At 45.9% G+C, this 16,819-nt stretch overlaps 1 protein-coding gene across 7 annotated transcripts in view; it reads left to right on the top strand.

Moving 5' to 3' along the window:
- The window catches only part of SLC37A3 (solute carrier family 37 member 3), a 141,127-nt gene that overhangs the window by 11,528 nt on the left and 112,780 nt on the right, over window positions 1–16,819 (top strand). For all 7 annotated transcript variants that reach the window (XM_069227890.1, XM_069227887.1, XM_069227888.1 and 4 more), the window contains exons 4-6: window positions 2,202–2,294; window positions 5,702–5,785; window positions 6,835–6,980. In XM_069227890.1, coding sequence (XP_069083991.1) covers window positions 2,202–2,294; window positions 5,702–5,785; window positions 6,835–6,980 — 323 coding nt within the window. The remainder of the gene's footprint in view (window positions 1–2,201; window positions 2,295–5,701; window positions 5,786–6,834; window positions 6,981–16,819) is intronic.

The following is a 16,819-nucleotide window of genomic DNA, read 5'->3' as shown; positions in this document are numbered from 1 at the left end:
GCTGTCCCAGCCACTAGGAAGACTTGACAGCGACCCGCTGTTTTGGATATCTGGGCATCCAAAATTCAGTACAATCTGTGGACCTCAGAGTAAAAGCTCAGTCCTCGATTAGTCCTCACTGGAATATGGCAAGACCAGTTAGGCCCCGAGCTGGTCTTCAAAAGTGTAACTGGCTCCCTCAGTTATCTTCCTATATTCCAATTTTACCTGCCTTTTTACTTTACCTGTAAACGAAATGTGTTTTGTCTGGATACATAGTACTGGCTGGATACTGAACGTGGTACTTTTTTTATGTTCCATTTATTTACTTTTTGTATGGAATCTGTAATGAAAACGTTGCCCATCATAGGTAAATTAGCACTGAAGAGAGTATTTGCAAACTACATGCGTATCACAGCGACATCATTGTTTATATTCCACTGGTTCTACAAGGAAATAAATTGACCCAAATTAATTTGCAAAAATCAGCCATAGTTCTGGGTGACTCTGATTAAAATCGTGTAATCCATTTTTTTCATGCAAATACGCTGACCTACAGCTAGAACCTGACATGCGTTATTTTTGCTCACAGCTGTTGTACTGGCTACAGTGCGAATAGCGCTGGGTATTTATTCACTTTCAGACTGCTACGTTTTTTGACTGTGCTATGTTTTCGGTCTTTAATAATATCAGCCACCTTTTGACCCTCCACTTTATTTTTTAGTTTGCTACTCCGTTTAATCTCTACCCTCTTTAGTGATTTAACCAACACCTCCACACCATTAATGTTTTGAAGAAGACTTTTTGTTATACTGCTTCATGCAGATGAAAAGTGTTTGATGACATGCTTAGGTAGCCTACTGATTCTTACTGTGATGGTTGCTTGATGTTTCAGAAGTAGATCAAAGTTGGAACAAAAGCCAATGTTTATCACTTTGTCCATCATTTTCTGAGAAATGTCACAAAATAGAGTGACAGGGAATGTCATTGTTATGTGTTTCTGCTTGAGCTTTCAAGGAGATATGTGCTGTTTCAGTGTAGGCTGAATCTTTTTGAATACACCTATTTTTTTTTGTCAATTGATAGTGTGTAATTGAAATGGCATTTGTGTACAAATGAAATCGGGTGACCAGACATTCAAGATAATATGAGCAATGATTGAACTATCTGTTTGAAAGAACCAGTGATAGAGGTGGCTGACTTGCAAGCATTGGCTTCAATATTGGGCCCAGGCCAAGGCACTTCTAATTTATTGAGATGCTACATCAATGTAATAAGCTATGCAGGCAGAGCAGTTTTTGGTTGGTTGCTGTTCTTGTAGTGGTCTTAATTTTGCCCCTGAAAGATATTAGAGAGGTGCTAATTGGTGAAACATGGGCCTAGGGGCAGTCCTGTGGATCTGAGCTCCTCACGCTGAACTCCTTTCCTTCTGTCCAAATGAGGCTTACAATTTACAGATTGTAACGCTAAGTAAGTTTTGATTCGGACTAGCAGCCTAATGAATGTGGTGCCCAGTACTTCCAGGATTACATAAAGAAGTTTACAATCACAGGATCTTGGATAAAGTTTGGTGTAGAACCCTCATGCTGTCCAGGGTTTTGGGTCAAACAGAACACTACATTGTACCTGTGTTATCTGGACTGTTTTCTAGCTCCTAGTGGTGCTTGGAGAGTGCCTACGACACTGGATAGTGTCAGGATTAGAGACCACATGATACCCCACTGAAACTGGATTTGGTCTAGAACATTGTAAATTTGAGATTTTTGTAAAGCGCTGTTGATTTTTTGTGGTCTCTGTGCGCTCTCCGGATTTGACTTGATACTGGAAGTTTGCAACCATTTGTAACCTGAATTTCGTCAGGCTTTGGGATTTGCTTAGATTGCATCATACGTCTGCAGTGCCTACGCTGCTTGCTTTGCTAAGCTATAAAAAAACATGGCATTCAGTTTATCTGGAGAGTGTAACTGTGGTTGCCTTCAGTCATATATAGGTGATGCATGTCTGTATCTGCAATTTTCTTCTCTAAGTGCTAAGGTGGCTGGTCGTTTTGTTGAGGGATTCATATTCCAACTAACTAATTTTATGAGTCATTTTAGCCCATGCAACTTCTGAAGATGTGAAGCATCGTTGTTGCACCCCGATGCATGATACGTCAAAGTGTTTGTCCATTAGTTGGGTGAAGGGCAGAAACTATGCTTAAACTTCTGTTTTTTCTGTTCTAGGTCTGGAATAGTAGCCATTTGTTTCCAGATGCCGATGCTGCTACCCTCTTCTTGGGGCTGTTGGACACCATCTTTCTGTTTTCCTACGCTGTGGTGAGTCAAAAAAGTGAGACGGTATTCTACGTATGGATCGCTGTATGTGTATGAGATCACGTTAGAAGGAGGCTCTGTTTTATAGGCATACCCTTGTTCGTTCTGATCCTGGATTACTCCATTCAGTAGTGACCATTTTGTCTTCTCATGGGTATTGTAATGGTGAAATCCTTCTCTTCTGAGTATCTGTATCTTTGAGGGAGGGAGACTGATTGCTTGTGAAGTCAGCTCTGTGTGACTGGTGTCGTTACCCCCAAACGTACATCCACTCCAGCACGGATGACCTCATAATCTTTTTTTCCAATATAATCGGGGTCACTGGAATTATGTGGTGAGAGAACACCAAACTATGTGGAAGGGTTTCCTAAATTATGCAGCAAGAAAAGACAAATAATGTGGCATAATGCAGCACATTTTTAGATAGTAATTCTTATTTTGTAATTTGTACACATAGTAATACTGTTTGGAGAAAGATTAGATTTCACCTAACTAGTAACAGTTTAACAACCAAATACAGAAATAAGCAACTGAAGGATGACCAGTTAACCTTTGTGAAGGGCCTTCCACTACGCACACATACATGCCACTACATTTAGTACTTTTGGTCCGTTTGAGCTAGAAATATTTTTTTGTTGAAATGTGCAGATTATGTGGCAAATGCGGCAAATTCATAATTGTGCAAAAAAAGCCGTGGCCGCATAATCTCATAATTCCTGAGGCCCTGTGTAAAAATGAAGGCCTGTGTGGTGAAGGGTTTTCGCCAGTTTGGGTGAGCAAAGTGAGTATTTTCACTGAGGTTCTCAGATAGTGTAGTTTGTTTGGTGGAGAGATGGAAGGAAACCAAGACAAGATTCTTTTCTCTTTTTGCCTATGAAGCCACTTGTGTACTGAGGTGTCCCCACTTTAATAACCTGATTAAGCCCCAAATTTTGCTTTGAGCCTGTAACACATGGGCAGTTCAGGCATGGCTGGTGGAATTATGCTCATCTATGGACATAGTTTGTGGTGCTGCTCCGTTTTCTTACAGCTGCAGCTCACCCAGGACAATTCAAATGGATGTTGCACATTTTTACTGTGTTTTAAAATGTGTTCTTTCTAGAGTCCTGCTATTTTAAACTTTGTGGATAAATGGATTAATGCACCTTAATTTTTAGGACCAGCATTTCCGTTTTTAGGAATATATTTAACTGAGACTGATTGCAGGCCATTTTTTGTTGTATATTTTCTTTGCTTATTTATTCATTTTCTGTTTTTCATATTGTTGTGTGATATAGGACAAAAGCTAGCAGCCTGGGACTAGGTACAGGAAGGTGGGATTTACATGTATGTTACCTATGTAGCATATATGAAATATGCTGGCAATCAACCTTTGCCCGGCTGCTGTCCATTCATGGCCATAGTATGAGATGGGTTTTTTATATGCTGAATACTGGAGTGATCTCATGCAGGCTTCTATGTTTATTTTTGGGTTGCTTTAAATGGCTATGACGTTATTTTTCTGAAGTGGCCCATTGGTTACTACTCTACATTCCTCTAAACTCCCCTAAATTGACCCCAGGAACTCAGAGCTGACCAGCGCAAGAACCGAGGACCAGCTAAGGACTTTAGCTCCAAACCCTGCCTACCTGTTCTAGTCCTTACAATTGCAAAGACCCGACTTGTCCTGCAGCTGTGCATCCTCCAAAAGCCTCAGAGGCCTGCAAGAACTTTGCCAACCAGCCAGTATCTCCCTTGGAGTGGACGATCCACTTCCCTGCAGCAGCAGACACCAACCACCACTGTTCGGTTCGCCATTTTGCTGACCATCGGGTCCACCGAGGGAGCATCTCGCCAGAAAGAGAATCTTGAGTAACCAGGAGCGCAGCCCCGTTGACCCATCCAATCTTCAATGTGCTGAGCCTGCCCAGAGCCTCCCTGCACCAATACCTGGAGAACCACCGCCAGTTGCAAACACCAACACCGCCAAAACGTACCTGCACATCAAGGGACTTCAACGGAGGCCAGCTCCATGCCAGAAGTCGTTCTGCTGTATTTCTTTCCTCTCTTCTGCAAGTGATCCAAGAACTGTGAGAGCCTCTAACTTGTTGACCCGCTGGACAAAACCCCCTATGCACCCGATTTTCCACCCAAGCCCAAGGTCATTGAAACCAACGGTGTCTCTGCGGAGCTGAGACCCTAAAGAACCAAGCCCCCCCCTTTGGGTTCAACCGGACTGGTCACCCAGTCCCCACTTGAAGATCTTTTCCTCCATTGTGTGTGTGTCTCATTTGACTGTGTTCAACAAATGCTTAGCACTACCCTCTGATAAACCTAAACTGCTCACCCACACTACCACAAAAGAGAGCATTTAGGGTTATTACTTTAACCTTGGCCAGCCAGTAAAGGCCACCTTACTATCTGCATAGTGTGCAGCTGCATAGGTACACTGTCTAAGTAGCCACTTTCCTAAAGAGTAGCCCTGTGGAGGAGCTGAACTTGGGTGGTACTGGGATTAGAGCAAATACAGTTTTTAGGCAGTGGCATGAAAGTGTTTGAGTAATGTTACCTGCTCTAAGAGACTTGTCCTGGAATCAGTATTAAAAGCTCTCTTTTACAGTTTACTCATACAGCACCCAATTCACAAACTGTTTCCTATGACCAGTTTTGCCTTATTCCTGCCCTGGGTATAAGTTACTGGTGTCCTTTAGGAAAATTAGTCAAACATCTTTTTCTTCATGAAGCTACGTGAGTAAGTTGTACCTAACCATGGAGGTAAGACACATTTACTTGCAGGAAATGGTTTGTGAATCCGTGCTGCATTTTCAGGAGATCAAAACTACCCATAGAAAAAAACTTTGCCAATTGCCTCAGTGATGGAATGGTGATGAAAGCATTCCGATTTCTTGTTTGCCTGGGCACACTGGGTTGAGAGTGGTGTTGTGAGCATGTATGTTTTTCCTTTTTTATAGTCTCAATGTGAGCGAAGGCAAGAACATGGGGTGTCAAGTGCACCAACCTTTGTTTTATTTTGAATTTCAACATGCTAAAAAGTAAGCTCTGTTTTACATATTCCAACCCTGGGGACTGACCACTGTGGCAACTAGCAAGCCCTTATTTGTAAGCTGCAACCCTGACCTGCAGGGGGCAATTGCAAGCCCATTCTTAGGAAGCTTAGGTGCCTGCAGACATCAGATGTGACTACAACAAGGATAAGTACAAACAGAGACTAGAATATATGCATTATTTATAATGGATTAAAATTCATAGGCTTTGTACTCCTCTCCCCAAAACCACTCTGACCGCATTCCGATTACCAGACTAGTTATGTGATGGCATAATTATTGTACAGGAGAATGTTGACCTGCTTCAAGCTGTATTTGTTTGGCAGATAATCTAACCACTGTTTTTTGTTCTTATGCTTATTCTAGGGGCTGTTTATCAGTGGCATTGTTGGCGATCGATTGAACATGCGCTGCGTGCTGTCATTTGGCATGTGCTCCTCTGCTGTCGTGGTGAGGCCGGTGTAGCAAGGGTTGGGGCTGGTCAACCACTGTGGGCTGAAACTATGAAGGATGAATCAAGGATGTCTGTGTGTGGTTTGCTTCCGCTTTCTGTGCTTTCCTCTATTTTTCATAATTCTTGCCATTTTGTTTTATTTTTCCTTTTCTCTTCCCTCTCTTAATTCTTATGTCAGTCTCTGTTCTTCTGTCTGTCAAACTGCACTATTTTTGGGGTTGAGCGCAAAGCGCTCTGTCCCTGGTGTAATCTCCCTGTGGGCTTCTAACAACACCCATGTCACTGACATCAGTTTGGTTGGTTCGTGGGCTTTCCTTCTAAAATTTGCTTGATTTCATTAGTGAAAGGCATGCATACATTATGCTTTTTCTGGTGTTTAGCCCTCCTCGAGCACTCCAACCAACTACTGAAAATATACGAGGCTCTATTTTCCGTATGGTTTCTGGATTACTTCTCTATTTCGCAGCGTGAGCTCTCTGGGCAGTAGTTGAGCGCATTGCATGACATCGACCCTGCTACATGGATATTTGCACTTTTGCCGGTTACATGGATAATTGCACTTTTGCTGATAAGTTTCACTGCGAGCAAACTTGTTTCCTTTTGTATGTCTGTTTTGTGCTGATGGCGGCTGTCGGGTCGCTTATGTGAAACTCTCACTTCTCAGTTTATGTGGCAAGAAAAGTCTGGTTAGTTATGTGAAACTGTTATACTTCTCATTTTCAATTTATGTGGCAAGAAAAGTCTGGTTCGGAGTTTAAAATACTTGTAGCTAACTCGAGCAATTGCAAGACCCATTGCATTGCAAATGCTTGTTAACGTTTGCCACTGTTTCTGTTTAACTTAGTCTTTCTGTATCTGCCAATTGAACCTGTCACCCTTTTCCCCACTAATTTTCCTTGCTACCTTTTGTGCCACTTTTCTCATCCTGTTTCTTATTACGTTTTTCACTGTGTATTTTGTCTGTTTCTTCCCACCTTTGTTCTTGCACCTTTATTTCGCTTTAATTTGTCCAGAGCTCACCCTTTTTCTCATAATGTCATTTCAGGTATTTTTGTTTGGCACTCTGACAGAATGGCTGCATTTTTATAACAAGATTTACTACTGTGCTCTCTGGATCTTGAATGGTTTGCTGCAGTCCACTGGCTGGCCCTGTGTGGTTGCAGTCATGGGAAATTGGTTTGGAAAAGCTGGGTGAGTCATTCTGTTATATTCTGTATATTTCCTGGTACGTGAGCAGTGACAACTCCAATAATGAGTGAGAAGAGGCTGCAACTTCTCTTTTTTTTTTTTTTAACTTTCATATGAAATATTCACATTCCCAATCCCTCCAAAGCCCCTTTACGAATGGGAGTTTTTTTCTTCCTTTGGTCTTGGAGGAAAACTTTTTCATAATGATTGCCACGGTCCTTCACTATATGCTGCCATTCAGTCTTGTAATACACCTCACCTTGACAGGCGCTGCAAGAGAATCCTGCACTGTCTTTCACTGCTACCAGTGTCCCTGGGTTTAAAATCTATGTGTAGCATGATCAGTGATGTGTCTGAGCACTCCCCATACATTACTTACCGGTGTCACACGAGGTAGGCAGACTATAGTTAACTATCCTGCAAAGATCTGTGTGATTTAATTTGTACCAAGCTTATTTGTTCCCTTAGCTGCTCTTTACCTTGTCCAGTTTCCATTGGAATCCTGAGTCCCATCCAGCGTGACCAGGGTAGAATTCTGATCTAAGGATTAACGATCAACTAGTTTTTTTGTTTTGTTTTGTTGTTAAATTGCTGTTGATGTACTTTGTGAATAACACACCCAAAAGTGCTGTACAGAGGACAGTTAAAATGCTGCGTAGGATTCTTGCTTGATGTAGGAAGCTGGCCTGGTGTGTGGTGGTTACCTATGGTACTTACACCTGATACCGGGTCCAGGTATTCCCTCTTAGCGAAGTGTAGGCAGTGTCTAGAAGCCAGGCTCTCTAGAGGTAGCTGTGGATGAGTAGCCAAGACTTATCTAGGAGACATGCAAAGCCCATGCAATACCACTGTAATCACACAGCCCTTACACACACATGAAAGAAAATACTCAGTTGTACAAAAATAAAAGTACTTTTATTTTTGGCACAAATCACCACAAAATACTAGAAAGGTGATTTACCCTAAGGAGGTAAGTAATACACTAAATATATACACTAGCAATCAGAGATAGGCATAGAAAAGATTAGAAAACAGTGCAACTAGTAATAACTAATAGCGACCCTAGGGGGAGCACAAACCATATACTAAAAAAATGGAATGCGAACAAGGTACCCCCCACCTAGTTAAGTAAACTGTGTAGAGGGGAGCTCAGGGTATTAGAAAACCACAAAGGTAAGTAGCACAGTATCCCCTAGCGACCAGGAATGCAGGAGTAAATCACTGGATTTTCCCCAAACCACCCAAAAGGAGGAAAAGAAGAAAAAGACACCCAGAGAAGACGGCAAGAAAACCATCGGTGGATTTCTGAAGAAAGAAGCCCTGTGGAGAGAGGGGACCAAGTCCAAGAGACACAGTTGGTCGACGGTACTGAAGAACAGGTCAGCACTGCAGCCTTGGAGCCGGAGAAGAGTTCCTGATGGATGCAGAAGATGTCCCACGCCGGAAGGAAGATTGCAGACGGTTGTCGGTGCAGGATTTCCACCAACAAGCCTTAGCAAAGGCAAAATCGCGGTTAGTGGAAAAGAGATGCTGCAGGGGACAGCAAGGTCTAGGAGGAATCAAACCAGGAGGGAGAGTGTAAGGAAATGCCCCTTGGCATGGTTGCCCCCTGACTTTTTGCCTTTGCTGATGCTATGTTTACAATTGAAAGTGTGCTGAGGCCTGCTAACCAGGCCCCAGCACCAGTGTTCTTTCCCTAACCTGTACTTTTGTATCCACAATTGGCAGACCCTGGCATCCAGATAAGTCCCTTGTAACTGGTACTTCTAGTACCGAGGGCCCTGATGCCAAGGAAGGTCTCTAAGGGCTGCAGCATGTCTTATGCCACCCTGGAGACCTCTCACCCAGCACAGACACACTGCTTGCCAGCTTGTGTGTGCTGGTGAGAACAAAACGAGTAAGTCGACATGGCACTCCCCTCAGGGTGCCATGCCAGCCTCTCACTGCCTATGCAAGTATAGGTCAGTCACCCCTCTAGCAGGCCTTACAGCCCTAAGGCAGGGTGCACTATACCATAGGTGAGGGTACCAGTGCATGAGCATGGTACCCCTACAGTGTCTAAACAAAACCTTAGACATTGTAAGTGCAGGGTAGCCATAAGAGTATATGGTCTGGGAGTTTGTCAAACACGAACTCCACAGCACCATAATGGCTACACTGAAAACTGGGAAGTTTGGTATCAAACTTCTCAGCACAATAAATGCACACTGATGCCAGTGTACATTTTATTGCAAAATACACCCCAGAGGGCACCTTAGAGGTGCCCCCTGAAACTTAACCAACTATCTGTGTAGGCTGACTGGTTCCAGCAGCCTGCCACACTAGAGACATGTTGCTGGCCCCATGGGGAGAGTGCCTTTGTCACTCTGAGGCCAGTAACAAAGCCTGCACTGGGTGGAGATGCTAACACCTCCCCCAGGCAGGAGCTGTAACACCTGGCGGTGAGCCTCAAAGGCTCACCCCTTTGTCACAGCCCAGCAGGGCACTCCAGCTTAGTGGAGTTGCCCACCCCCTCCGGCCACGGCCCCCACTTTTGGCGGCAAGGCTGGAGGGAACAAAGAAAGCAACAAGGAGGAGTCACTGGCCAGTCAGGACAGCCCCTAAGGTGTCCTGAGCTGAGGTGACTCTGACTTTTAGAAATCCTCCATCTTGCAGATGGAGGATTCCCCCAATAGGGTTAGGATTGTGACCCCCTCCCCTTGGGAGGAGGCACAAAGAGGGTGTACCCACCCTCAGGGCTAGTAGCCATTGGCTACTAACCCCCCAGACCTAAACACGCCCTTAAATTTAGTATTTAAGGGCTACCCTGAACCCTAGAAAATTAGATTCCTGCAACAACAAGAAGGACTGCCCAGCTGAAAACCCCTGCAGAGGAAGACCAGAAGACAACAACTGCCTTGGCTCCAGAAACTCACCGGCCTGTCTCCTGCCTTCCAAAGAACTCTGCTCCAGCGACGCCTTCCAAAGGGACCAGCGACCTCTGAATCCTCTGAGGACTGCCCTGCTTCGACGACGACAAGAAACTCCCGAGGACAGCGGACCTGCTCCAAAAAGACTGCAACTTTGTTTCAAGAAGCAGCTTTAAAGAACCCTGCAACTCCCCGCAAGAAGCGTGAGACTTGCAACACTGCACCCGGCGACCCCGACTTGGCTGGTGGAGAACCAACACCTCAGGGAGGACCCCCGGACTACTCTACGACTGTGAGTACCAAAACCTGTCTCCCCTGAGCCCCCACAGCGCCGCCTGCAGAGGGAATCCCGAGGCTTCCCCTGACCGCGACTCTCTGAAACCTAAGTCCCGACGCCTGGAAAAGACCCTGCACCCGCAGCCCCCAGGACCTGAAGGACCGGACTTTCACTGGAGAAGTGACCCCCAGGAGTCCCTCTCCCTTGCCCAAGTGGAGGTTTCCCCGAGGAAGCCCCCCCTTGCCTGCCTGCAGCGCTGAAGAGATCCCTTGATCTCTCATAGACTAACATTGCAAACCCGACGCTTGTTTCTACACTGCACCCGGCCGCCCCCGCGCCGCTGAGGGTGAAATTTCTGTGTGGGCTTGTGTCCCCCCCGGTGCCCTACAAAACCCCCCTGGTCTGCCCTCCGAAGACGCGGGTACTTACCTGCAAGCAGACCGGAACCGGGGCACCCCTTTCTCTCCATTATAGCCTATGCGTTTTGGGCACCACTTTGAACTCTGCACCTGACCGGCCCTGAGCTGCTGGTGTGGTGACTTTGGGGTTGCTTTGAACCCCCAACGGTGGGCTACCTTGGACCAAGAACTGAACCCTGTAAGTGTCTTACTTACCTGGTAAAACTAACAAAAACTTACCTCCCCCAGGAACTGTGAAAATTGCACTAAGTGTCCACTTTTAAAGTAACTATTTGTCAATAACTTGAAAAGTATACATGCAATTGAAATGATTCAAAGTTCCTAATGTACTTACCTGCAATACCTTTCAAACAAGATATTACATGTTAAAATTGAACCTGTGGTTCTTAAAATAAACTAAGAAAAGATATTTTTCTATAACAAAACCTATTGGCTGGATTTGTCTGTGAGTGTGTGTACCTCATTTATTGTCTATGTGTATGTACAACAAATGCTTAACACTACTCCTTGGATAAGCCTACTGCTCGACCACACTACCACAAAATAGAGCATTAGTATTATCTATTTTTACCACTATTTTACCTCTAAGGGGAACCCTTGGACTCTGTGCATGCTATTCCTTACTTTGAAATAGCACATACAGAGCCAACTTCCTACAGAGAGTCACAGGGGACCCTCAGCGTCGCGGAGTGTCCATAGGAGCAGAGGCAGCACCCGCAAGAGTCCCACAGGACGGGGACACAGGAGTCTCAGAAGGAGCCCACTCAGCACTACAAAAGTGGATTCTGTGCCGCAGGAGAACCACGCAGGAGGCTGTGCTTTGCAGGGTGGAGTGCTGGGGGTTGGAGCTACATGTCGCCCGAAGATTCCTTGAAGGAGATGCACACAAGTCTTGGCTGCTGCAAGAGACGCAGTGCATGGGGGTACTGTCCTGTGTGGGAAGGCAAAGGCTTACCTCCACCAGAGTTGGACAGCTGGCAGAGGGAACTACTCTGGACCACCACACGTGAAGCAGGATCCATGCAGTTCAGCAGGAGGGGGATCCACACAGCCGGTCGTTGCTTGTCGTCTGTGTCTGCGGTTGCAGGGGAGTGACACCTTCACTCCAAGGGAGATTCCTTCTTCTTGTGCAGGCTGAAGAGTTGCAACAGTATTGGGGAATGATTCAGACATGTTTGATACCAAACATGCCCAGGTTCGGAGTTATCATTATGTAGCTGGACATATGTAGTGACATATGCCCAGTGCACAGATAAAATGGCATACTCGCACTCACAAAGTCCAGGAAAATGGATCTTGAGTTTGTGGGGACAACTCTGCTAGTGCAGGGGTGCCCTCACACACAGGTACCTGCACCCTGCCCTCTGGGCTGAGAGGGCCTACCATAGGGGTGACTTGTGACCTGGTGTAGTGCCCTGCAGTGAAAACAGGTGCATGCACCTGTTTCATGCAGGCTGCAGTGGCAGGCCTGCAGAACTCTTTGCATGGGCTCACTATGGGTGGCAGAATAACTGCTGCAGCCCATAGGAATCCCTTGGAACACCAATGGCCTAGGTACCATATACTACGGACTTACATGGTGGGACCAATATGCCAATTGTGGGAAGAAAAGGTTAGTAGCAACCAAATTTAGAGAGAGCATAATCACTGGGTTCCTGGTTAGCAGGATCCCAGTGAACACAGCCAAACACACTGACAACAGGCAGAAAATAGGGGTAACCATACCAAGAAAGAGGGCACTTTCCTACACTTGATTACAAAAAATACGTGGAGATGGTGACTAGTGAGATAATGGAAGGTCATTTTTCTATTTTTCAAGGTAATCCTATTGAATGGATCTAGCTCCAGGTAGCAATCTTTCTTTAAAGAGACAGAAATAACACAAAATGTCTGACACCTGGTACAGGAGCATAGGGGATACATTTATACACAGGAATTGACTTTGTAGTAACTGTTAAGATAATTGTGACTTATTTTAATCAGTTGATGCCAGCTTTGGGGCTAGAGTGGGGAGGAGGAAGAGTTGACAGTCTGTTCCTTCAGGTTGAAGGAGTTTGGATCAACAGTTGTTGGACTGTCTTAAGTTTGCCCTTGGGGGTCTGGTGGAAGAAGAAGGGTGATAGTTTTGGTGAGTTAGTACATGACCTGTTTAAGCTGTTTAAAGATTGGGCAGTCTCGGCAACTGAATTGTAGAAGGCCAGCAGGTTTATTTTGTTGAGGGATTATGTGCTCAAGTGATTTGGATTTGAGTCTGGCAGTGGTGGTAAAAATGGACTTGGGGAGGTTGTGCCCAGTCCACATTTTCATTCTTTTTATTCTTTCTTTGTAATTGGTGCTGGTAGAGTGGGGCGAGTGTACAGTTGGTGTGAAGAATTGCTGGTGTTGCCATATTATTCGGTTAGATCCACGTTCCAGTGCTCGTGATAAATTCACATAAGGGAACAGTTGAGTGACCAGTGATGTAAGGAGGCCTGTTACAGATTTTTGGAGAGTATTCTGGTGTTCTTGGTCTTGGAGATCACCATTTTATTAACGAATTAGGATGAATAGGCGCATGGTGTCTTAGGCATGTGGTATAATGAAGTCATTGATGTTGATGGCAGGAGAGAGGGGCACAATTGGTATATGGGCAATAAGAGGCAGGGGTTTGGAATTCCCATAACCCCCAACTACCAGGACCTATTGTTTTGGGTCAAGGACAACAAGATTTATAGTACATTTTGCCCTTCTGACAAGTAGGCCCAACCCCCGGCAGCACAAACCCTTTGGCTGCCAGTTTACTGTAACACATTATGGAGCAGGGAAGGGCATTGTCTGCAGTTAAGGTAATATTTGTGTTCACATGTTAATGCTGTTTGAACTTGTGTTTCTGGTTCATTAACTCAAAGCCTTTATTATTAGTGTGAATGTTCTAAGGAAATGTTATAAGCTCCGACTGCATTACTGACAGGGGTTCCAGTAAACAAATGTGTACACGTTTCCAAAGTTTATATGTAGCCTCATATTTTTAATGTTCCCAGAAAACACTCTCATTATATGCAAATATTTGCAGATGCTGTTACATGGCAAGTAGATTTATGAAGCAACCTGTCCCATGGACATGTAGCTATTTTATGAAGTTCCACACCCCTGAAAAGGAGCGTGAGTAAGGCAGTAGAGAATGTTATAAGGCTGAACACATCGTCCAAAGATTGTATCCAAGGTACCCAAGCTACTTTGAAGAGGGGACTCCTGCTAACCTACGAAGGAGTGCATGCAAATTTAGCCATGGTTATTAGGTCAGCTTCTGGGGGCAAACATGAGATGCTATGTGGAAAGAGAAGAAATAAGGATGCTGGTTAAGTAGAATATGGGGGGATGATTCTGTGCCATGGATACGGTTGATGATGTGTGTAAGAAGTTGGCTCTGTATGCACTATTTCAAAGTAAGGAATAGTATGCACAGAGTCCAAGGGTTCCCCTTAGAGGTAAGATAGTGGCAAAAAGAGATAATACTAATGCTCTATTTTGTGGTAGTGTGGTCGAGCAGTAGGCTTATCAAAGGAGTAGTGTTAAGCATTTTTTGTACATACACACAGGCAATAAATGAGGAACACACACTCAGAGACAATTCCAGGCCAATAGGTTTTTGTATAGAAAAATATCTTTTCTTAGTTTATTTTAAGAACCACAGGTTCAAATTCTACATGTAATACTTTGCATGAAAGGTATTGCAGGTAAGTACTTTAGGAACTTTGAATAATCACAATAGCATATATACTTTTTACATAAAACACATATAGCTGTTTTAAAAGTGGACACTTAGTGCAATTTTCACCGTTCCTGGGGGAGGTAAAGTATTGTTAGTTCTTGCAGGTAAGTAAACCACCTACGGGGTTCAAATTGGGGTCCAAGGTAGCCCACTGTTGGGGGTTCAGAGCAACCCCAAAGTCACCACACCAGCAGCTCAGAACCGGTCAGGTGCAGAGTTCAAAGTGGTGCCCAAAACGCATAGGCTTCAATGGAGAGAAGGGGGTGCCCCGGTTCCAGTCTGCCAGCAGGTAAGTACCTGCGTCTTCGGAGGGCAGACCAGGGGGGTTTTGTAGGGCACCGGGGGGGACACAAGTCCACACAAAAAGTACACCCTCAGCAGCGCGGGGGCGGGCGGGTGCAGTGTGCAAACAAGCGTCGGGTTCGCAATGTAAATCAATGGGAGACCAAGGGGTCTCTTCAGCGGTGCAGGCAAGGGGGGGGGGGGCTCCTCAGGGTAGCCATCACCTGGGCAAGGGAGAGGGCCTCCTGGGGGTCACTCCTGCACTGAAGTTCCGATCCTTCAGGTCCTGGGGGCTGCGGGTGCAGGGTCTTTTCCAGCCGTCGGGATTTTAGAGTCCGGCAGTCGCGGTCAGGGGGAGCCTCGGGATTCCCTCTGCAGGCGTCGCTGTGGGGGCTCAGGGGGGACAACTTTAGTTACTCACAGTCTCGGAGTCGCCGGAGGGTCCTCCCTGAGGTGTTGTTTCTCCACCAGTCGAGTCTGGGTCGCCGGGTGCAGTGTTGCAAGTCTCACGCTTCTTGCGGGGATTGCAGGGGTCTTTAAATCTGCTCCTCTGGATACAAAGTTGCAGTCTTTGTTGAAGAGGGCTGCTGTTCTCTGGAGTTTCTTGGCCTCTTGGAAGCAGGGCAGTCCTCTGAGGGTTCAGAGGTCGCTGGTCCTGGAGAAAGCGTCGCTAGAGCAGGTTTCTTTAGAAGGCAGGAGACAGGCTGGTAGGACTGGGGCCAAAGCAGTTGGTGTCTTCTTTCTTCTTCTGCAGGGGTTTTTCAGCTCAGCAGTCTTCTTCTTCGGTAAGTTGCAGGAATCTGTCTTGCTGGGTTCTGGGAGCCCCTAAATACTCGATTTAGGGGTGTGTTTAGGTCTGGGAGGGCAGTAGCCAATGGCTACTGTCCTGGAGGGTGGCTACACCCTCCTTGTGCCTCCTCCCTGAGGGGAGGGGGGCACATCCGTATTCCTATTGGGGGAATCCTCCTTCTACAAGATGGAGGATTTCTAAAAGTCAGAGTCACCTCAGCTCAGGACACCTTAGGGGCTGTCCTGACTGGCCAGTGACTCCTCCTTGTTTTTCTCATTATCTCTCCTGGACTTGCTGCCAAAAGTGGGGGCTGTGTCCAGGGGGCGGGCATCTCCACTAGCTGGAGTGCCCTGGGGCATTGTAACACGAAGCCTGAGCCTTTGAAGCTCACTGCTAGGTGATACAGTTCCTGCAGGGGGGAGGTGTGAAGCACCTCCACCCAGAGCAGGCTTTGTTTCTGTCCTCAGAGAGCACAAAGGCTCTCACCGCATGGGGTCAGAAACTCGTCTCTCAGCAGCAGGCTGGCACAGACCAGTCAGTCCTGCACTGAACAATTGGGTAAAATACAGGGGGCATCTCTAAGATGCCCTCTGTGTGCATTTTTTTAATAAATCCAACACTGGCATTAGTGTGGGTTTATTATTCTGAGAAGTTTGGTACCAAACTTCCCAGTATTCAGTGTAGCCATTATGGAGCTGTGGAGTTCGTTTTTGACAGACTCCCAGCCCATATACTCTTATGGCTACCCTGCACTTACAATGTCTAAGGTTTTGTTTAGACACTGTAGGGGCATAGTGCTCATGCACCTATGCCCTCACCTGTGGTATAGTGCACCCTGCCTTAGGGCTGTAAGGCCTGTTAGAGGGGTGACTTACCTATGCCATAGGCAGTGTGAGGTTGGCATGGCACCCTGAGGGGAGTGCCATGTCGACTTAGTCTTTTTCTCCCCACCAGCACACACAAGCTGGCAAGCAGTGTGTCTGTGCTGAGTGAAGGGTCCCTAGGGTGGCATAAGAAATGCTGCAGCCCTTAGAGACCTTCCTTGGCATCAGGGCCCTTGGTACCAGGGGTACCAGTTACAAGGGACTTACCTGGGTGCCAGGGTTGTGCCAATTGTGGAAACAATGGTACATTTTAGGTGAAAGAACACTGGTGCTGGGGCCTGGTTAGCAGGGTCCCAGCACACTTCTCAGTCAAGTCAGCATCAGTATCGGGCAAAAAGTGGGGGGTAACTGCAACAGGGAGCCATTTCTTTACAATGTGTGAATGGGAGAGAGAGTCTCTGGCTGCACATGAGTGGTATGCAGCATATGTGGTCCTATGGTCTTGGAAAATAGTGATTCTTTTTCTTCTTAGTTGCTGGAGAGCTGTTGGAAATTGTGATTTTGGTATATCTGTAGGATGGTTTTGCAGT

The sequence above is a fragment of the Pleurodeles waltl genome, chromosome 4_1 (genome assembly GCF_031143425.1).
Source record: "Pleurodeles waltl isolate 20211129_DDA chromosome 4_1, aPleWal1.hap1.20221129, whole genome shotgun sequence".
Taxonomy (NCBI): domain Eukaryota; kingdom Metazoa; phylum Chordata; class Amphibia; order Caudata; family Salamandridae; genus Pleurodeles; species Pleurodeles waltl.
Note: the sequence above shows the minus strand (reverse complement) of the source record. Positions and strands in the feature narration are given on the sequence as shown.